This window comes from Lytechinus variegatus, chromosome 3 (assembly GCF_018143015.1).
Source record: "Lytechinus variegatus isolate NC3 chromosome 3, Lvar_3.0, whole genome shotgun sequence".
Lineage (NCBI taxonomy): Eukaryota > Metazoa > Echinodermata > Echinoidea > Temnopleuroida > Toxopneustidae > Lytechinus > Lytechinus variegatus.
The window spans coordinates 13892105-13914461 of NC_054742.1; the positions used below are offsets into that span (position 1 = coordinate 13892105).

General features: G+C 36.4%; 1 protein-coding gene across 19 annotated transcripts in view; it reads right to left on the reverse strand.

Moving 5' to 3' along the window:
* Window positions 1–22357, reverse strand: part of LOC121410272 (dynein heavy chain 3, axonemal-like) — a 106613-nt gene that overhangs the window by 21456 nt on the left and 62800 nt on the right. For 9 of the 19 annotated variants that reach the window (XM_041602238.1, XM_041602237.1, XM_041602236.1 and 6 more), the window contains 24 exons: window positions 16630–16721; window positions 15969–16010; window positions 14460–14541; window positions 13856–13994; window positions 13374–13564; window positions 12665–12760; window positions 12022–12213; window positions 11477–11610; window positions 10934–11096; window positions 9074–9256; window positions 8608–8766; window positions 8115–8186; window positions 7532–7732; window positions 6656–6811; window positions 5864–5959; window positions 5432–5536; window positions 4964–5097; window positions 4592–4763; window positions 4169–4255; window positions 3829–3945; window positions 3282–3449; window positions 2806–2961; window positions 2301–2405; window positions 1913–1963 (listed from right to left, as the gene is read on the reverse strand). In XM_041602238.1, coding sequence (XP_041458172.1) covers window positions 1913–1963; window positions 2301–2405; window positions 2806–2961; window positions 3282–3449; window positions 3829–3945; window positions 4169–4255; window positions 4592–4763; window positions 4964–5097; window positions 5432–5536; window positions 5864–5959; window positions 6656–6811; window positions 7532–7732; window positions 8115–8186; window positions 8608–8766; window positions 9074–9256; window positions 10934–11096; window positions 11477–11610; window positions 12022–12213; window positions 12665–12760; window positions 13374–13564; window positions 13856–13994; window positions 14460–14541; window positions 15969–16010; window positions 16630–16721 — 3093 coding nt within the window. The remainder of the gene's footprint in view (window positions 1–1912; window positions 1964–2300; window positions 2406–2805; window positions 2962–3281; window positions 3450–3828; window positions 3946–4168; window positions 4256–4591; window positions 4764–4963; window positions 5098–5431; window positions 5537–5863; window positions 5960–6655; window positions 6812–7531; window positions 7733–8114; window positions 8187–8607; window positions 8767–9073; window positions 9257–10933; window positions 11097–11476; window positions 11611–12021; window positions 12214–12664; window positions 12761–13373; window positions 13565–13855; window positions 13995–14459; window positions 14542–15968; window positions 16011–16629; window positions 16722–22357) is intronic. The other 10 variants (XM_041602245.1, XM_041602244.1, XM_041602255.1 and 7 more) reach the window with 3 other exon arrangements.

Sequence of the window (22357 nt, forward strand, 5' to 3'; positions counted from 1 at the left end):
CACATATTGAGGAAAGTCATTAACACTTTTAACACTTTAGTCCAATGCATCTGAGAAATGAAATATCAGTTATTTCTCCTTTATCACTATGCAATAGATTTCCATATATTAATATTCCTTGGATAGGTAAGAAATCAAGTACATATATTGTTTAGAGATATTCAAAACTGATCCAGTAAGTATTCAACATTCATACAAAACAAATGTTTCTTTAGTAGAGAAAAATACATATTATTTCAGATTTTGTGATTGATTGGTGTACAGTACTTGTTATGACACACATCATACAAAATGGTTAGTAGTAATAATGCACCAAATACCACCAAAATTACACTGGGTTTAAAACAAGGTTTCACACAATATTATCCAATTACAAAAATGCCTTTGATGGATAATGCAAACCCAAACGATATATTTCAACTTAAAAAGTGGTTATGTAGCATTAATTTCACTTTTCTATCATTCATTTAAATTGATAATCAAGTATAGAATACAAAATGCAAGGTATGTGTGCAAGGGGACATGTAAGGGTATTGTGCAATTTATACTTCATCACTCTGCTAAAAATTGATGAACAAATCAAACTAAAGAGAAGCAATCAAATACTAGGTTGTGAAACTACATGTATACAAATGTGTGTGTTACTTAATGATCGATCTCTCAGAGAATCAAACTTGTTGTCCCTTTTCTGATACTGATATTTACTATAGGAGGCTTAACTACACCAATATATCTTCATAAGAAAATATCGTACTGCATTTTATAAGATGTGGTATAAAAGAATTAAAACATATTTCATAGGGCAATGTATATATATGTTGCTTAATATCATACAAAAATAACATGTATTATCCTTCACCATGATGTCCTTTAATGATAAATATTGACAATAAATAAAATTTGATTAGTGCAACAAACAAAATTAAAACCCAATATGACTGCCACCGCATTAACCCTAATAAGACTGTCAGCCCCCCTCAACATTTTTCACAATAAATCTGCCACACAAATTTGTTTTTACCGCATCACCTGCTGACTTTTTACTTTCAAGTCTCGCGCAAATTTGGAGACCGAAATTGCAACCCCCGGGTATGCCGTTCCGAAATTACGCAAAATTTCATAATGCATGCAGACCCAAAATTGCTCAAAAATGTGAATTCGTGTACAAATCAAATGCAAATAGTGCTTTTAGCCAAAATTTATGAATGCATCAGTATTTTTCTTTTTACTGATTAAAATCAATTTATTTCATCTTTTTTATGGTCAGAATAAAATCCCCGCCAATTTAAAGGTCAAGTCCACCTCAGAAATGAAGCGAAACTTTAAATATGATAACTTTCTTATTTTACATCCGATTTTGATGAAATTTTCAGTGCTATGCTTGTTGAATTTTTCTCTTTTTATTAAAATCAAGTTTTTGTTGGGGTGGACTTGTCCTTTAAATTGAAAAAAAACTATAAAAACGAAAAGTAAAAAAAAAATTCATCAGAAAGTTAGAAAACAATAAAATACGTAAGAAAATAAGTGACGTTAAAATTTTTCAAAAGTACATTTGATCAGAACCCTATTAAGAGTACGAACAACAATTTGTATTTTAGGGACTTTATTTAGTTAATTAGGGCATGCTTTTGATTCTATGAATAAATTAGCATAATTAATTAGCAATAAGATTTTTCTCAGAATTTGATATTACAGTTTTGTAGATTATGCCATGGGTAACGCGCGTGCCAATTTTCATTGCGATCACGCGATCGACAACCAGGATCATAAGGGGGCTGAATCAGTGCCCCCCCCTCATCTTCTTAGGTGTTGAAATAGCACAGTCTATTTAGGGTCAAGACTTATAACATGTAGCATATTAATCAATGAGGGTTCCTGCCCTTCACCCTATTACGTAGACACACAAACTTACTGGGATCTCTGCTAGCATTTCTGGACTCATTCCTTTTGTGTCATAGACTGACTGAGTAGCATTATAAAAGGTGAAGAAGAATTACAGATGGTAAACTCAATCAATATTTATGCTTTTAAGATAAACATATTCATATGATATGATGAAAAGTTTATAAATGAAGAAAATACATTAATGTTCTTTTTTTTTTTTAATGAAGATGATATTAACACCATAAAAATAACCATGTACATGTAAGCTTATTTGTCTGACTTATACAAATTTCTTGCCTTGTCATAGCTTTATAAGAGATTACAGATTACACAATATTAAAATTCAATGGCTTTTGTATGTTATGAAGTATTGAAACATTTTGAATACTATAAAATGGTATAAATGACTTTGTCACCTGTAGATAAAGGTTGATGAACCAAGCTAATGAATACTGATACATCGGCTCAATGTTAGCAAGGTCAGATATTGTGAAGAACAGGATTGATGAATGCTTGGCAACCTAGAAAAGTAGAAACAAAAGAAAGAAAAAGGAAAATCTTATCAATATATGAAGGATGATTATGATGTAATCATACTGAAAATATAGAGCTGATATATAAAACAGATTTCCAAGAGTGAGTCCAGTTCAGTTTCATTGATTCAATCAAACATCAATAAAGCAATTATCATTGAAAATACAGATACCCTTTTCATTCATTTCTGAATGTCTACAAGAACCTATTACAAATTTAATTTTGAAGATTATAGCAAGAAACATGAAAGCCAATATAGCACATACACATTTATAACTAGGACTTTGTGAAAAGTTGTTCATCTGTATTGTTAATTATCACTGAGTAGCCTACTTTTTTTTATAATTCCACATTAAGCCTTGTTGAAATCTACTGTGTGATTCTTACAGGTTTATATCCATCTCTTGTTTCATCAATTTCAGTCTCTGTCTTGCTAGCAATCTCTTGTTTCTCTGAGATCTCTTTAGATAGGACCTTTGATGATGACAGAATCTCAATGGCTGTTTCATCTTCTAAGATGTTCCCTTGAGATGAAGATAAGACCTGATGGGAAAAGGTGAATGGAAATAAAATAATAAAACATTATACCAATTATTATGCATAAAAAAATACAAGATAGATGCAAGAATCGATGGTTATAAATGTTTGTTAATTCAGTTATATAATTGACATCTAAACATTACAGGTGGAAACTCTTAAATTAAAAATGTATAACATCAACTAATTCATAAGTTATACAAATGGATGCCACTTTCATATGACAAAAGAAAATGCACATATTCCTTGTCTTAGAACATGGAAATATTGTAATAAGAAAATCAACTAGAAATCAAGATATTCCTAAGATATTATTGAGAGCAAACCTCAAGGATCTTGTCTTCAATCTCTTTGAGTTGTTTCTTGTTCTTAGCACTCTCAATAATAAGTTGATTTTTTTTCTCCTCCAAGTCTGGCTTCTCTTTGGCTGCAACTAAACCCAAAAGCTGATCTTCTAAGCCAAGGGGTGTGATCATAAAGTTCAATAATGTCACCTGTACATAAGAAATTAGAAAAGGGGTTAAAAATTCAACCCAACCATGTATTGATTTCTTGGGTTAAGATCAGTCACAACCACAATTATAAAACTCTACTACAAGGATGTAAAGAGAAAGTGAACGAGCCATAGATCTAAACGCATACAAACCAAAATGCTAGATGAGGTTACCAATAGTCACATGAAGTGAGATGCATGATATATCATTTATTTGAAAATACATAAATCCAAAAGCAAAATATTGTAGATTTTACGTGATTTCTTTCTGACACCTTTGATTCAAAGTAAAATATGAATCAATAAACAGCGATGCACACAAGCAATATAAAAGTTTAAAAAACATTGGATAAAAGTGAGGTAAAAATGTTTTGTAATACCTTGACAGAGACTTCTGGTAGATAGTGTGGATTACGTAACCTTGTTGTGATGTAGAACTTGAAATCTCGACTAAACTCAACCACATTATCACCAAGACGAATGTAGTCCAAACCATTCTGTACAAATGGAAGAAGAATTCATGAAAATCAATATGCACTTCACTTATTATTCATATGTAATTAAAAATGCTTAAAACATCTTTCAACATTAATCTCTTTTTCAACCACAGTTGTATATACAACAAGACATATCCTCAATATAAGGACAGTTTTGGAACACAAGAAAAAACATTTCTGATCAAAGAAAATATCAAGGATAGAGTTCACACGCAATACTCACCTGTTTGAAAGTTTGTTTCAACAAAAGTGGTTCCAGAACTGGGTCTAATTCTTCACCAACATTCTCCAGCAAACATGGCTGACCAAACTGTGACACATAATAATCAAGCAACATTAGAATGAAAACCGGGCATGGGTCGAAACAGGTTTGGGTTTTTTACATATATGTATGACATGAATACTCAAAGTATGTTTTTCACTTCCATCAAACTTCCTAACCCTAAGTATCATCTCAAATTATATTTTCTGAAGCATGTTCAGAACCCCTTTATGAAAATAATCTTAAGACATGTACATTTGAGTAATTGTATCATATTTGTTTTGTAGTCTTCAATTAATATTTCTTCTTTTTCCTTCATCTTGTCCTATTCCCCCTACCCTGTCCCTTCACTCTTGTCATCAGATAAGAACAAGTGTAACTGACCTGCATGCAATTCTCTAACGTCCTTGTGTAAGTAGGGTCAGATAGTTTGATGACCTGTAGTTTGTTAGGTTTCTCCATGTTCTTAATCCATTTATTAGCTTGACCTTGAGGATCAATCATGAGTGGCCATCTGTTAGCATTGGTCACTATCAAAGCATTGTCGGTTGAGAAGCTGGAGGAATCAATACAAAAATATACATGAGCAAAAAAATAATAATTTCACATCTGGTTAACAGTCCTTTTAAGGACTTCACCTTACATCAAGTTAGATACTTCTCACTCTCATGTTTCTCTTTCTTGCACTTCAATTTCCATCTTTACTACCCCATCATCCAACAATCCTATTCTATATATTCTTTAATTCTAACTTACTTATCGACTGGTAATCCTGCTAGCTGCCAATCTCTAACTTTGACTGGATCACCGAGAGTAGCTGACAGAGAGAATACACTGGATACAGGGATATCCTTCTCAACACACATATCATACCAGTCCTTTAGACATTCCTGTAATCAAATTCAAACGATAATACATAATTTTGAAATTGGAATATCAATCTGCTTTTTATCAATGTACAATCAAAATATCTTATCTTTAAACCATTCAATTAAAATGGTCAGAAAGACTGTAGCCCTCAAATATTTTCAAATTATTTTACTCAACAAAACAAATGCTTTTACATTTCATATTGCTGGTTGTTTTTCTTAAACCTAGAACCAATAAACTAATGAGCTAAAATTCAATTAGGTGTTTATATTTGGATTTATATTGCTAAATGCATCTTGGTTTGAAAGAAAAATATCTGAAGGAAGAAATGAGTTGCTATGACGTTTCTCTTACCTGTCTAAATGATAATGTAAATGGTCCAAGGTAAGCTACTACACCAGCAGATAATAATACATCACCAACAATGTTGATATATGTCTCACTTAGTTCTTCTGTCAACTGTCAAGGTCAAGGGAATACAAATTGATATGTCAGATATGTTAATCAAACAATGCATAAGATATATGATATGACAATCTTCTGAAAGTTAGTATTTTCCCCATTTTCTTTCAAATGAAAACAGTATATAAATACAAAATTGCTCTAGTACAAATAACAATGTTTTATATCCATTTTATATACATTGCATACTATATTTGATGACATAACACCAAAGTCACATTTCAAAACAGTTAGCATTGGCACTTTAAACTACAATATGTAATTTAAATACCAAAAGCTGAGATTCCATGGACTATACGGACAATAGTAATCCTTTTATCTTACCTGTAACCATCTATCTTTCTCTCCTCCTAATCCAGCAATCAATTTTTCAGCTCGGATCAATTTCAACTTTGTCAACTCAATATTATCCTCAAGATCCTTTATAATACAATCAAAGAAAAGCTTGATAAGACACAAGAAATATTCAAGGCAAAACCTGCAGATTTGTAATTATCAGGTAAACATTTGAAAAAAATAATGTGAGCATAAAATGGCATGAATGGCTTGCCATAGCTGTCAATAATTTCAGTCAGTCAACCTTACAGGGTTTTGTGAGAAACTTGCAGTCAATTGCAAGCTCATTTTAAGTCCCCAAATCAATCATAATTCTTGTAATTAATCACAAATTCAATGATTCATGCAACGGAAATAAATAATTAATTTGTTATATAAAATTGTACCAATTTTATCGCCCTTGGGCAAGCCTTGTAATCTACATTAGTCATTGGATGAAACTATTTTATTTGATTTACTTTATCTAAACACGGTAAAAGCCCTCGATCAGCCAATGGCTGGTTTTCAGAGAGGCCATGCAATATACAAACAATAAGAAGAATAATAAATCATAAAAAAGTAAACTATTCAAGATACTAAACTACAAACATTTACCAAACTGAACCAATGAGCAGAAGCTTGGTACCTGGTATGACTTATTAATTAAATTGCACCAAGTTCTTTGGCGTTTATGAGCTAAAGAAGGGATAATGACTAAAAAATATATTTGAAAAAAGACACAGGTTTCATCATTAAGTAATTTGCACTATACTGTAGTAGCTACAGCAGCCTATTGTGTACCTTCTTCTCTCCTTCTTTCCTAGCTAGTTGGTCATTGAGATCTTGTAGTTTGCCCATGATCTCTTTTAAGACACCTCTTTTCTCATTGAGATGACCTTGTTGTTCCTCTAACTTGGATTCTGCATCCTGAAGACGAGCTCTCTTGGGTGCGACCACCTGTCACATTATAAAACAACATTGTGATATCATCTCTTACAAAATGGGAAACTCAGCAGTAGTTTATCTGGGTGGTAAGTAGGGCAAAGACTTTGTTCCTTAAAATGCACAAGCAAATATGATTTGTTTGTTTTATACAACTTCCCCCAATTTTACTATACCTCCTACTGAGTTGCCCCCAAAAATTAATGTACAGTAATAAATAAAGGAGCAAACTTTTCCCTTTAAACAGGTTCTGGCATAATCTCACATTAAGTACAACCATTAATTGATTTGCACATCTGCTACTTGCATTGTAGATTGACAACATTCAGAGTATAGGTAATGCACTGAACTGAATGTACTCTCCCTGCACTCCAGTGAATATAACTCTATTACATTGGATGCTACAGTATAATTCACTGAATGTGTGACCTAACTTTAAAACCAATCAGAGTACAATATGATTTTTATAGTCATCTAAGTTTGACTATACTATCAAAGAGAGCTTAACCAGACCAATGTAGATGACATATCACAATGATCAAATTAGGCAGTAGGATTACCTCTACCCTATCATAGACCTCTATTACAAGCTCAATAGACAATTAAAGTCATATTCAAGGGATATTCAAAGACCACCAGTTATTTGCAGAGAAGTAGTCCACAGAAAAGTCATTGCTAGAGTAGGTTTAATTTTACAAATAAAATCAACTAAACTAGATTGTTGTCGATGATTACCTTGGCTACTCTATCATAGACCTCCACAGCTCTGACCCAGCTACACAGTCCTTCACATGCTGAGGAGACCTTCTTGACTACAGATGGATCAAAGTCTGGGTTGTTTATGTATTGATCTCGGATCTTCTTAGTGATAGCAGAAGGGATGTTGTCCTTGTCATACTCTTTGAGTGACTCTAGAAATTTCATATCCCCAAGCATCTGCAATGATTAATTGATTTATTGTGTTATCAATATAAATAATGCAGGGAATTGTTTTTATACAAAACTAGCTATTTATCATGAATTTACAATGGGTCATTTTAAAATTTCCCCTAAATGTAAACATGAGAACTCTTTTTCCTTTTCTTCATTTGGAATAAAAAAAATGAACAGTATTCATCAGTAGAAGGTACATCTTAATAGTTTTCAAAATGTAACCTCAATAAAAATGTTTGATCTTTTTCAAGCTATGTCAACAGTGTGGATGAATGTAACATTTCATCATTCTCTGTTTACATTATTGTTCATATCAGCACTTTTTCTTATATATATGCACATTTTAAGTTAAATGTATGTGACTTATCTTGGTATGAATACTAACTCTTTTAGCAGCAGGCCAGTAGTCATCAAACAGCTTTCCTTGATCATTGGTTTTTCTTTCTCCTTTTATCCCCTGCACAAAGAAAGAGATTATGTGAAGCCATGAAATATGTTGCGATAAAATGTCATGTTAACTTATCTATCATTGAGGGTATAACAAATTTTAAACAACACATACATAGATCCTTGACAGCTGAATGTGCATCTCGTGACATTCAGAGGAATCACCTGTAGAATGCGAACACATGAAAGCCATGCAAAAGACGTCTATTGTACGATCGAGCGAGAGAGCCAGCAGTGCAATAGATCCCATACCATGGCCTGCGCCTACACCGCATGTGCGCACCTGCATCATTGTACTGCATAAACCAAACCATTACCACATCCATAACCACCAACACCATAACTTCAACATCACCACCATTACCACAACAAAACCACCACCTTCATCACCACTATCATAGTCATCACTGATATTGTCTTGTATATCTAACCTTCATGATACACACTGCTTCCATCACCAGTCGGACTCCAGCAGGGGGGTTTGTCATTGTTTTCACAATGGTAATATCCTGTTGCTTGAGAGTATCTAATGCTTTCACAGCAGCATTCAATGCTGGCATGGCAACTGCTAGATTAGCTTCACAGTCCTCCTACAGATGCACAATAACAAAAAAAAATGATACAGGTAGATTAAACTAAATTATGTGTAACACCAGCAAATTTTGGTATCTTCATGAAAGTAAGTGAACAACTAGTATCTGGAAGACTGTTCTTTGCAGATATTTTAATGGAAGACAAACAATTTCAGGAATACCTATCTACAAACTTCTTCACCCATGACTGTACAACTGAAAAGCTGTGTGAGCAACATACACATATAAGTGTACATATTCTTTTAATAAGTCATTTAGAAGTAAAATAAAAACAAATATGTAAAAGTATTGAGACTTAACTGACCTTAATTGCCTGAGCTTCTTTTGCAGCAGCATTTGCAACGGCTTCATCAGCAGCAACTATCTGTCTCTTAGCATCAACCTCTTGGGTCTCTTTTTGTACGATTGCAATTAATTTATCAGTCTCTTTACTGTTCTCAATTAGCTTTGGTTGTAAGGCTGTTAACTCTTCTTGCATCACAGATATCTGTCATAGGAAAAGCGAAATAAATTATATGCACAATTTAGAAAAAGCAAACACTTATCTACATTTAAGATACAATACATTGAGATCAATCAAAATGATTCCATAGTAATGGATACTTTTTTTGAACAAAATAATTAATCAAGATACAAGATTGAACCAAGGTGAAATTTTAATTTGAAATTATATCCAGAGTTAATCCTGTATTTTGACTGATAATGTACATGATAAGATATACCGTAAGTAACGGTGTATTAACCGCACCCGTGTATTAACCGCACCCCCAACTTTGGACTAAAAAAAAAATTCTTCTCACATTTACATGCATATTTGAGGTACGAAGAAACAAAAACTAAGTTTAAGATTTCAAAGTTAAGTATCCAAAGAGATTACCGGTGTGCGGAAATCTGTTGTTCTTGATCAATTCATCTACAAATGTTAGAAAGAACGGTCCCGACAATATTGGCCACTTACACACTCACTCACCTCACAGTCACAGTGTACACACACACAGAACTGCCATTACATTGCAAACTACATACAGTAGCAGTCATGCCAGTACATCTTATCAAATTATGATCTGTGTCTTTCCCAGCGTAGGAGGAAGAAACATTCACATTTCTTGCATCACAACCTCACAATCACTTTCAGAAATTTGATGTCTTAGCATGAATTTTGGATACGGGATTACAGGAAGGTTCAAGAAACAAAGAAATTGACATTTTTTTCCAGTTGTTTTTCACGGCTTTGTGCCGTCTCTCTTGTGCGTGGTTTATATGGTATCTTATGAAGAGCAAACAGGAAGGAAAAAAACAAGCTGGCGCGAAACGGAACTTTGAATAGCGCCAGCTTAAGTCGCACTATAACCATATTACAATGCAATCTCTAAGCTCACTCAACTCCCGCTCAGCGGTGACAAAATTTTACCGAGTATGCTTGGCGTCTCTTTTAACTTAGCCAGGGAACTTCACTACTACTTTGAATTGAGAATAAAGTCAAAATTAGTGTCATGAAGGTGTGTGCGTTTGTTTTGGACAATATCTAATTAAGATCGTAATAATTGCTTCCCATTACCCGCGGCTCATACCCCTCTAGACGACATTGCCTGGGCGGATACGCCCGGCCACTCGATGTGTTGTGAACTGGCAGACATCGTACATGTACGGGAGGGGTTACGGCGGGCCGGCTCAAACCCGTCACCGTGTATAAACCGCACCCCCGACTTTTGCTTCTATCCCGCCGAGAAAAAGGTGTGGTTAATACACCGTTACTTACGGTAAGTGTGTGTGAGATTAAGTTTTTTTTTTATTTTTACAGCTGTGTATCAATGTATGTGTGTGGCAACCTTTAACGTCACCATCCAAAAGACAGTGACCAGCTGAGGATTTCATCAACAAAATGTCAGATCTGACAACTTTAGAGATTTTGATTGGCTGAGAAGCACGGTTACTATGGATACTTTCAGATAAAATGGGACTTGTCGGATAACACGTCAGACAAGACCTTTCATAAAATGCTCCCCAGGGCTCAACCTTCAACCTTTGCATCAATTCAAAACTTCCCTGACATAACATGGATCATAGGTGTACACAACGAAGCCCAGTTACAGAGTCATGATTATGGTGTGATTGGTAGGCTTTATTCAAGACAAATTTACCAGAAAGATTATTTTATACTGACCTGAGAAGCAGCAAAATCAAGTTTCTCTAGCCCCACTATATATCTGTTTTTAAGAGTCAAGATCTCCATTCTCTTGCGATTAAGAAGAGTCTTGAATGTCTTGATGAGCTCTAGATATGAAGTTGGTGTCACATAGTTTGCTCTCCTGAGTATGGTGAAAAACCTATTAACAATAAAGAGTATTTTTATACACACCTATTAATATGATCAAACTGAACAAAACTGCCTTTAAATAAAATTTTTATAAACAAAGCAATCATTTTATACACATTTATCAAATTTATCAAAACTAATTTGAAATTAACCTGTTAATACACAAAACAAAAAAATATGCACATCTATCAAACAACTTAAAACTAACTTGTATTGTTTAATAGTACAATCTTCACGCAAGCTATATATTTTATATATTCTAGCACAGATTGTAAAATCAAAGTTAGAAACACCTATTAAATGGGCAACGACTGCCTTTACATATATTTTATCTATATTTCTATCACAATCTCAAAACAAAGTGACAATATAGATTGATAAGGAATATACCTATCTGACATAGCTCTGACGGTTTCATGGAAGTGTTTACACATGACAACAGTCTCAGCTCTTATCTCATCTGACATCTCAACATCATCTAAGAATTTATGAGCTACCATCTCAAGAGCATCCTCTGGCCATGCCTGCAAAGGAATAAAAACAATCAGAGAGCTTCTAGAAGCAATCCAAATTACATCTTACACATAGCCTCATCGTAAGTACATTTAATACACTCACACCAGTTTCAAAATTCTAGATTTTTTACAAGCCAACATTTGAATTTATAAACCAAGAAAGTAATGTCAGACCAATTATGTTTAATTAAAAGCTTATTAAATCTAATGATAATTTGCTTAAATGTCATTTTTCAAAGCTGAATCAAGGAGACAATATTGATCAAACAAAATTGCTACTTCCTTTCAAATTTACAGCAAATGTGTCTAGACACATCCAGAGCATACAAGATATAAAATAATTTAACGTACTATTTTCTGTACATTATGTAGCTTACATCCAATGACACATAAAGTTAAAAAGGCCATCAATTAACATACCTTGAACCAGTCAATAGTGCAGCAGTTGATAAGAGAAGGGAACATCCTAAGCCTGTTCCTAAATGCATCACCAATAGGACTGAATGCAAGGACTACGTGAAGGTTACGTCTGATTCTCTCTATAAACTTGTTATACATGTTGAGTGGTGTCATCTCAATCTGAATGTTCTCTGCTACACACACTTGTTGCATCTGCATCAATAAACCAAAATCATGTCATCACTTTCCACATATGATTTGCACCAATACCATGACATACATATATTACATTCATTCTCAATTTCATGCTGAAGAAAATAAACAAGCTCATAAGAATGAAGTCATGTGAATTACAAAGTGGTTGGATTTTGTAGGCTGTGTACCTTTCAAAACACTGAAAAAATATTGTTGAATTTGTATGTTTACTGATAAGGCAAGGTTTTCATCATAACAACATTCTCATACTTATGAAGATTTCACCAAGGTAAAATACATTTTTTAACATAAAAAACATGTTTAGAAATGAAAACATTTAACCCAAAGCATTAGAGTTCTACAACATAATCTCACAATTTATATTTGAATATCCCTATTCATTTTTTTCTTTCCTTTTCTTTCTATGTAATTCACTCTGCAAACTCTATTGACTTCACACACAACCCACCTTCTCAATAATCTCAAGACGTTCTTCATTCTCAAACAAGTTTGGTATATCACCAGTATTGAGGATCATGTTGATATCTTCCAGAAATGACTCTTCCTAATAATACAAATGTGACAGAAAAAATGAACCAAAATTTGTAAATAAAACAGATTTTCTTAGTCAGTGGATTCTGTTTTCAATGCATTGAAGTTCTGTGAAAAACAAAAATTGGTTAGACTTATCTCATAATTCATTAGTATTACTAATTTTTCCTTGTGTCTAAATCTTCAAACAAATATTATTCTAATAAAAACATTTAGATATTAACAAACTAGATAAATAAGCAACTTGAATGTACTGAAAAAATAAGCATTTATTGTTCATAAGATTATGTAAATATTAATAATCAACAAATAAAAAACAAAAATATTAAGAGGCAAACAGAGGTACTCATCAACATCTGTTGTCTGACAATTTCCTAGTTTTTAATTGGCTGAGAAGCACAGGAGTCTGATTGTTATTCTGGTAACTGCCAGACAAAGGCAACTTGTCAGAGTTGACAATTCTTTTATGAAACAGTCCTCTATCGACTAAGAAGTAGACCTGGATTCATAACAAATTAGATGCACTAGCGTGCAAGTATTTTATCACCAAAGAGAGGATAAATATACAACTGCTTGCAAAGTATATACTTGCTTGTAGTTGTATGAAACAACTAATATTAACAAACCTTGATTTGATGATCCCCAAACAAGAATACTGTATTACAACCTTCATCTCCTGCTTTCCTCATCAGCTGCCTAATATCATCTCTCCAATCAGCTTGTGTATAATTCTTAGTAATCTCAATACTGAATAGTTCATACATGGCCATGAAAGATGCTAAACGAGCTGCGCTTGCCCGGCCACTACCACCAATCCCTGAAGGAGTCAGAAACATGATTATGAGTTCACATCAGACCTGTTACTTACTGTCACTAGGTAGGTTCTCTATATTAGTCTATTCAGAGTTACAGATCTTATCAATGAACAGATTAACAAAGAAATGAATAAAATTTAATTAAATTAAAAAATAATGTGTTTTGTACCATTATTTATCGTACCAAATACTTTTAAGATATAGAAAATATATCAATTATGATTGAAAGAATGATTTGAAAAGTCTAATGCATAATATTTACAGAACTGAGAGGCAATAAAGAGTTAACTCACCAACAAGAAGAGCATGTCCATTGGGTTGTTTGAGAACTCTACTAATCCTTGAGATATGCTCAATAGCAAACCGGAACATAACAAGATCCATAGGAGCCTTAGTCATTAGGTTATATTCCTCTAGATACTTCTCAACATTCTGAAATTAATATCAAACAAGTACCTTGTATAAAAATGGCATGCTGATGTTTAGTTCCATTATCCCTTGTCAAATTTCAGTATTAAAGTCAGAATCATCCCTGGTTTGTCTTTGCTTTGGAGATTGGACACCATACCCCCCCCCAACAAAAAATAAAAAATAAATAGATAATAAATAAAAATAACAATAAAAATAAAATGAAATAATAATAATAATTAAAAATGAAAAGAATGAATGAATTAATTAATTAATCAATTAATTAATAATTGAATACATTAATAAATGATAAGTAAATAAATAAATATATAAACAAATGAACAAACAAGCAAACAAATAAATAAATAAATATAAATAAAAATTATTGTAGATGTAAGTAAATCTTTTTGTTACCAATCACACTTCACATCTCTGTAATGAATAATTTGGGGATATAATATGATAAAATAAAGATACAATATGCTTTACCTCTCTGAGTCCCTCCAGATCAGTGATTTCATCATAGTTCTTCTCATCATCTTTGGTTCTCATATAATCTCCAAAGAATAAGCTGTAAAATTAGAAAAGATGAATCATTATCTTGTTTCAACAATAGCGTATAATTAACAAGAGAAAGTGACCTAGGAAATATAGGAACTTAACTAGATAAAAAAAAACATATTTAATAATTCTGATTGTTTTGATGATAGAATGTAACTGTAATTTTTTTCAGAGCAAATATTGATAAATTTTACGATCAAAAATTTATGTCAAATTAGTAAATAATTCTTGGTCACATGGCCAAATACCCTTCAGGATCCAATCCAAAGCAGAAAGTGAAAAAATGGTAAGCTGGACAACAAAAAATAATTGATCTTTTCCCATATAATCACAACCATACTCACATTGTATTACCACAGATAACACAGGCTCATGTGAAAAACAATAAAGCTTATTGATTTGAGTTTTTCTTATAAATGAAAAGTACTTGGCTTGTAGGTGATGCAAACACATTTTGATATACTTTTTAGCTTATAAACTTTTGAATAATCTATCAATCTAATGTTTCAGTTCTGATGAGATCTTAAATACTATTTGATATCTAAGATTTAATTGCTAAGAACTTTTTATAAAAGCATCACTGAAATTAAATTGGTTGATTTTGTACACTCAGCAAACAAAAGCAAGGTAACACACTTTTTCCAATTTCCTAACAACTGCTACAGTATATTCTTGTTGATAGTATGAAAGCAAACTACTTGATAATAATACTTTGTATGGACAGTGCAGGGCAATGAGTCTATTCACTGTTAAAGTGGAAAAATCACTGCAGGTTTGTATACTTGTGGATTAAATATCAAATCAAACTATTCTTACCTCAACTTACATTAAAGATACAAGTATATTAAAAACTATAATCACAGCAAATGCAACATGCAAAAATGAAATGTGAGCAAGCAAACAAACAGGCATACATTGTAAGACTAGATAATAAATAAGATCAAAGTTACGTTTAATACACACGGTAAAATACAAATCTAATGTTCTATCTAGTCTAGCTATAAATCAACTGGTGTAAAATGAAATATACTGTGTCACACTAAATGTATTTATACTTCAAGAGGATGATTAGTATGTTTAACTTAGATTTTAAAAAAATGTTACAGACATCAACCATGAAAGAGTTATGAAATCTATTTCCATATTAGGTTTAAAACATTTTTCCCATTTTCACATAACTTTTCTGTCACCTCATCTTGGGTTTACACTCATAGTAATTACACAAATTCTCCAAGGGAATATTTTCAATGAAAAACTTTCATCGTAATATTTTCACCATTCTGTAAGATAAATTTGCCTCAATTGAGACACCATAACACAATCTAATACATCATGCAAGAATTGAAAAAGAAAAAGATATTTTATAAAAAAAAACATTAGTTAGGATAATCAAAGAAAGCTCAAACAAAATTGTAACTGCACTTGAGAGAAAGATACCTGCGAAGATGTTCATCTCGTATTTCGGGATGTGCGCTACTGCTGCATGATGGGAATGCAGGGGTGGAATGGATGCAAATATTGTTTAGGGTATAAAAGGTGATGATGGGAAGAGGCTTAGACAAAACACCTTGGTTTGCAATCTAAGCTAACATCTATAATCTAAGCATAAAATACTGTCAGAGACAATATATCAATGAAGCAACATTCTACAGATTTTCATTTGCTATCTCTCTTCTATTAAAGCAACAGGAATATTGAATACATTGTCATATATTTTAGGAATGCAGGGTATACATACATATTTTTGCAGATGAGCTGGTTTTCTATATGATCACACACACAAACACACAAACTTGCTACACAGATATAATATAACAGAAAGTTGTCTAAATGCATTCCATTTAAGCTTTGTTATATTTGTTTAAGATAACAATAGGTTTGATAATGCACATATGAAAATACTCAATTTGGCTTTCACAAATGGAATGCAACCTTTTTATCATTCTAAATAATAGCTGTTTTGTTTCAACTATACAAAAACCAACTGACATTCTTGCTATAAGCCTTTAAGTGTACATATCATGGCATATCATTTGATGCACTTTCAAAGGTGAAGAATTGTGATAAAGAAGATTATTGACAGACAAACACGTCTTACCTTCTCATATTGGTATCAGTAACCTCTCTTCCGGTTGAAAGATGAGTGAAGATGTTGTTCATCTTTTCTTTAAACTGACTCTGAACAATACTCTACAATCAAAATAAAGTAGCACAAGGCACACATTTATCAACACACCTTTTTTAATATCCCATGCAATTATTAATGACAAAACATATAAAATGCATATTTATCGCAGTGAATTAGAATGGGGACGGCAAGCAAAATAAACAAGTGGAATGCCTCTGGCCGTCTCACCTGCATCACGCGGTTCAATATAGACCAATTTCACGGCCGGTTTATGTATTTGGCCCTCTATCGGCGACGCCATTGCTGCGGTGGGCAAGTGCGCTGACCGCGATTGGCTCTGTGTACAAATTCAATGAAAGATTACAGATAAGCTCTGATATTGTGTCATTAACTTCATCATAAATCAATAAAATAAAGCATGGACACCTGGGTAGACGATGTAAGACAATGGCCATATCTGACCGATGAAGGTATGATGAATTTTTGCTCTTTGGCTACTTTTTCCCCTTAGTTTTGTCAGTAAAAGTGAGTTGATGATGACCAAGAATCGCTGTTGGTTTTCATCAGGGAGCTCACTTCGTGTTGCTAGTAAATTGTGTTAGAGTAGCGGGAGAGTGAACGAGACATAGAGTGAGAGAGGATGAGAGAGAGGATGAGCGAGGGGAGAGGGGGGAGAGAGTATGTGTGAGAGGAGTAGGATAGTGAGAGGGGAATAGTGAGAAAGGGGGGGGTAGTGAGAGAGAGAGAGGGGGGGCTAGCGAGAGAGTGTGTGAGAGAGAGAGGGGGATAGTGTGAGATAGAGAGAGAGGGGGACTGATATTTCCATCTAAGCATGATCAAATAAATCCCCCCTCCCCCCCACAAAAAAAAACACCACCACCACATTTTATGCAGGCCTATAAGTATCCAAAAGGAGGGGGCAAGGCAAGAGAATAAAACAGAGAGAAAGGAGGAAGGGGAAGAGAGGGCCAGGGCCCTGTTTCATAAAAAGTTGTTATGATAGCAACTCCTGCTGGAATGTTAACTACCATGGTAACAGTGAGAATGCCCATTTCATAAAAAAAGTTATGATAGCAACTCTTGCTGGAATGGCAACTTTTATTATAAAAGCCAATCAGGAAGCAGAATTCTCACTTTTGCCATGGTAGTTACCATTCCAGCAGGAGTTGCTATCATAGCAACTCTTTATGAAACAGGGCCTTCATCACGGCCTGGAAACCTATGCAGGGAGTACGGCTTCACACACAAACAGGCTTCATGAGTCCAAGGCGAGTGAATTTCACATTCACTTTGCTTCCAATCCTGAAGCTTTCTCCAATTGTTGTGGCAATTGAACACAGCACAGCTGCGACCTGAACTTCTCCGATTAATGCTCATTGTGAATCTTACAAGAAATCTGCTCAATTGGTCCAAAATAAAAAAAAATCGAACGAATGTACCAAATACCCTATTGACTTGTGTACTATAAAAGTTGATTCGCCCACCGCAGCATGGCGACCAGTCTGCTGCCCTCTCACGTTGTGAAATTGGTCTATAGCAGCAGTGCTGACTTTGAATACTACTCTAACTCGCACAAGATGTTCAGTGATACATGGTTACTCTTATGTCCACTTTTTATGAACTAGACCAATAAACTTACAGAGATATGATGGTTATTCAACAAAAAAACCCAACATGGCCAAAGTTCATTGACCTTACATGACCTTTGACCTTAATCATGTGACCTGAAACTTGAACAGGATGTTCAGTGATACTTGATTACTCTTATGTACAAGTTTCATGAATCAGATCCATAAACTTTCAAAGTTATGATGGTAATTCAACAGATACACCCAATTCAGCCAAAGTTCATTGACCTTTGACCTTGGTCATGTGACCTGAAACGCGCACAGGATGTTCAGTGATACTTGATTACTCTAATGTCCAAGTTTAATTAACTAGACCAATAAACTTTCAAAGTTATGATGGTAATTCAACAGATACCCCCGATTCAGCCAAAGTTCATTGACCCTAAATGACCTTTGACCTTAATCATGAGACCTGAAACTTGCACAAAATTTTCAGTGATGCTTGATTACTATTATGTCCAAGTTTCATGAATCAGATCTATAAACTTTCAAAGTTATAATGGGAATTCAACAGATATCCCCAATTCGGCCAAAGTTCATTGACCCTAAATGACCTTTGACCTTGGTCATGTGACGTGAAACTCATGCAGGATGTTCAGTGATACTTGATTAACCTTATGTCCAAGTTTCATGAACTAGGTCCATATATGATGTGGAAGAGGTTCATCGTGGTGAAGGATTGAGTAGAAGAAATAACCAGTTGTCTCACGATGTAGCAAACGTAGTAGGAAAGCGACGTTTCGTCTGCAAGCTGCTAGACTTCGTCAGGCAATGAGCAAAGACGCTGCTGCGCACGGGTTATATAGCGTCGGGAGCTATTGTCCGGCTCCACTCGGGCGTGAGCCGCGCTGTGATTGGCCGGAGCCGCTGGCCAATCAGGGTCCGCGCTGGTGCTTGGTGCCCGCTCGGGCGTGCACCGCGCGCTGTGATTGGCCGATGCAGCCGGCCAATCAGCGTCCGCGCTGGTGTCAGGCACCCGCTGGTGCGGGCGCCGCGCGCTCTGAACCGTGGATGCAGTATGCCGTCGGATGGTAGGTAACCATTCATCAGGGATCTCAATGCCGCTGTCCCTGTTGATATTGCTCGGGTGCAAACGGATCTGGATCGCTTCCTTAATGCGCCGCGTATACCAATGCTTATCATTGGCGATGCAGCTGACCTCATCCCAGTTAGGTGGATGATCGGAGTCCCAAGCATGTTCTGCAACAGCAGAGCTATCGGTGCGCCTAAGCCGAACATCACGGCGATGTTCCTTCATGCGTTCCCCCACAGGTCTACCAGTCTCACCGATGTAGACTTTGTCGCAGGTCGAGCAAGGGATCTTATAAACAACCCCATCGCGTCTGTCGGGGATCGGGCGGTCTTTCGGACGGACCAGCTGGCTGCGGATGCTGTCGGACTTAAATATAACTCGGATGCCATGCCTCTCCAAGCGCCGGCGGAGAAGATGCGCGATACCATCAACAAACGGGATTACTATAGCGGATTTAAATTGCGCAGGCTGTTCGGACGGGGCGCTCTTCTTCTTAGCGACGCGGTTAACGAAGGAGCGCGGGTAACCGTTAGAAATAAGAGCCGAGGTGATGTGTTGCTTCTCTGTAGCTGTGCAATGGGGCTTAGTAACGATGCGTGAAGCTCTGTCGTAAAGACACTTCACTACCCCGCGCTTAACGGACTTCGGGTGATGCGAATCATAAGCAATGTACTGATCGGTGTGTGTGGGCTTCCTGTATACGGTGGTGTACAGTCGGCCGCTGGTGTCACGGTGCACCAAAGTGTCTAGAAAGGCAATGCGCTCGTTGCACTCCATCTCCATGGTAAAACGGATGGAGGGCTGCTGCGAATTCATGTGGCTCAAAAGGTCATCGGCGGCGGATCTATGCGTGATGATAAACGTGTCATCTACGTATCGCTTCCAAACTCTAGGGGCGCAGTCGGGCGGGCAACTATTCAGCGCACGTTCCTCAAAAGCTTCCATGAACAGGTTAGCGATCACCGCGGAAACAGGGCTGCCCATGGCTGCTCCTTCTTGCTGTTCGTAGAAATTGCCGGCAAACATGAAATACGTAGATTGCAAAACAAAACTCAAAAGCTCAGTTACCTGGGCCGGAGATAACTGTGTGCGCTCGGGTAGGCTCTCATCACGTTCGAGCCTGCTAAGTGCGACCTTGCATGCGGCGTCGATGGGTACATTGGTAAACAATGATACCACATCAAATGAAACCATGACCTCATGTTCCTGTATGGTTTCGCTGCGCAGGAAATCAACAAACGACGCGGAGTTATGGACAGCATGCCCATTGGAACCGACTAAGGGAGCAAGAATATCAGCGAGATACTTAGACGTGTTGTAAGCAAGCGAACTCACACATGACACAATCGGACGAAGCGGGATGTCAGCTTTGTGGATCTTAGGCAGTCCATAGATCCTGGGCGGTTGCTTCTGCGACGGTTTTAGCTTACGGTAGGTAGAATCATCGATGTCACCATTCTTGTGAAAGCCGCGAAGAATAGTGGAAAGCTTGCGGGAGAGGCGATCGGTCGGGTCCTTCCTGATAGCGTGATAGGGGCCGGATTCGATTAACTCGGACATCTTGGCGCGGTAGACATCGGTGTCCAGAATAACACTGGCGCGGCCTTTGTCTGCTGGCAAAATCATAATAGACTCGTCCTCCTTGAGCGATTTCAAGGCTTTGCGCATGCCGGGAGTAATGTTCGATTTAGGCGGTTCGGCGGAGGAGAGGATAGCATTTATCTCTCTTCTTACGGAGCCGATGGTTTCGGCATCAAGCGAACGGATGGAGGATTCCACCTTCGCAACAATCTCGGTAGCGGGAACACGCTTCGGGGCTACTGAAAAGTTAAGTCCCTTGGCGAGCAGCGCACTCTCATCAGAAGTCAGTTTGCGTTTAGACAAATTGACGACCCGAGAGCTAGAATCGGCACATACGGAACTATCCTTACCCTCTGAACTAATCTTGAGATACTTATCCTGTTGTCGGGACTTGCACTTCTCAAATTCGTGGCGGTAGATATCGTCGAAAAGCTCGAGAGCATTGTTGTAGTGCTCTTCGGCGAGCGCGGAACGGACAAGGGTAGTACTGGACTCAATCTCGGCGCGGATAGACTTAAGAGTCATGCGGGTGAGGCGGATTCTTTCACGAAGGAAAAGGCGGGAGGTCCTCTCGGCGATGATGCGTGCTGACTTGGTGGGTACTGGCGGGCGAACTCTAAGATCTTTCGGGATAACGGCGTTCTTGATGCAACGGGTTAGGAAGGTAAGATGGTTGGAAAATCTCGCGAGTTTCTTCGAGCAGCGTTCGTGTCTTCGGACAAGCCTTAGGGCAGGGCGCCCATACTTCTGAGAGATGATGTGGAAGAGGTTCATCGTGGTGAAGGATTGAGTAGAAGAAATAACCAGTTGTCTCACGATGTAGCAAACGTAGTAGGAAAGCGACGTTTCGTCTGCAAGCTGCTAGACTTCGTCAGGCAATGAGCAAAGAGCAATCACAGCGCGGCTCACGCCCGAGTGGAGCCGGACAATAGCTCCCGACGCTATATAACCCGTGCGCAGCAGCGTCTTTGCTCATTGCCTGACGAAGTCTAGCAGCTTGCAGACGAAACGTCGCTTTCCTACTACGTTTGCTAGGTCCATATATTTTCTAAGTTATGATGACATTTCAAAAACTTAACCTCAGGTTAAGATTTCGATGTTGAATCCTCCAACATGGTCTAAGTTCATTGACCCTAAATGACCTTTGACCTTGGTCATGTTACATGAAACTCTAATAGGATGTTCAGTAATACTTGATTAACCTTATGGCCAAGTTTTATTAACTAGGTCCATATACTTTCTAAGTTATGACGTCATTTCAAAAACTTAACCTCAGGTTAAGATTTGATGTTGACGCCGCCGCCGCCGCCGCCGCCGCCGTCGGAAAAGCGGCGCCTATAGTCTCACTTTGCTTCGCAGGTGAGACAAAAAACAAACAAATTCATGATTAAGTGATGTTAAAACCAGGTGGGAATATCTCAAACACACTTTTCTGTTGTACTTATTTGCAAAAAGC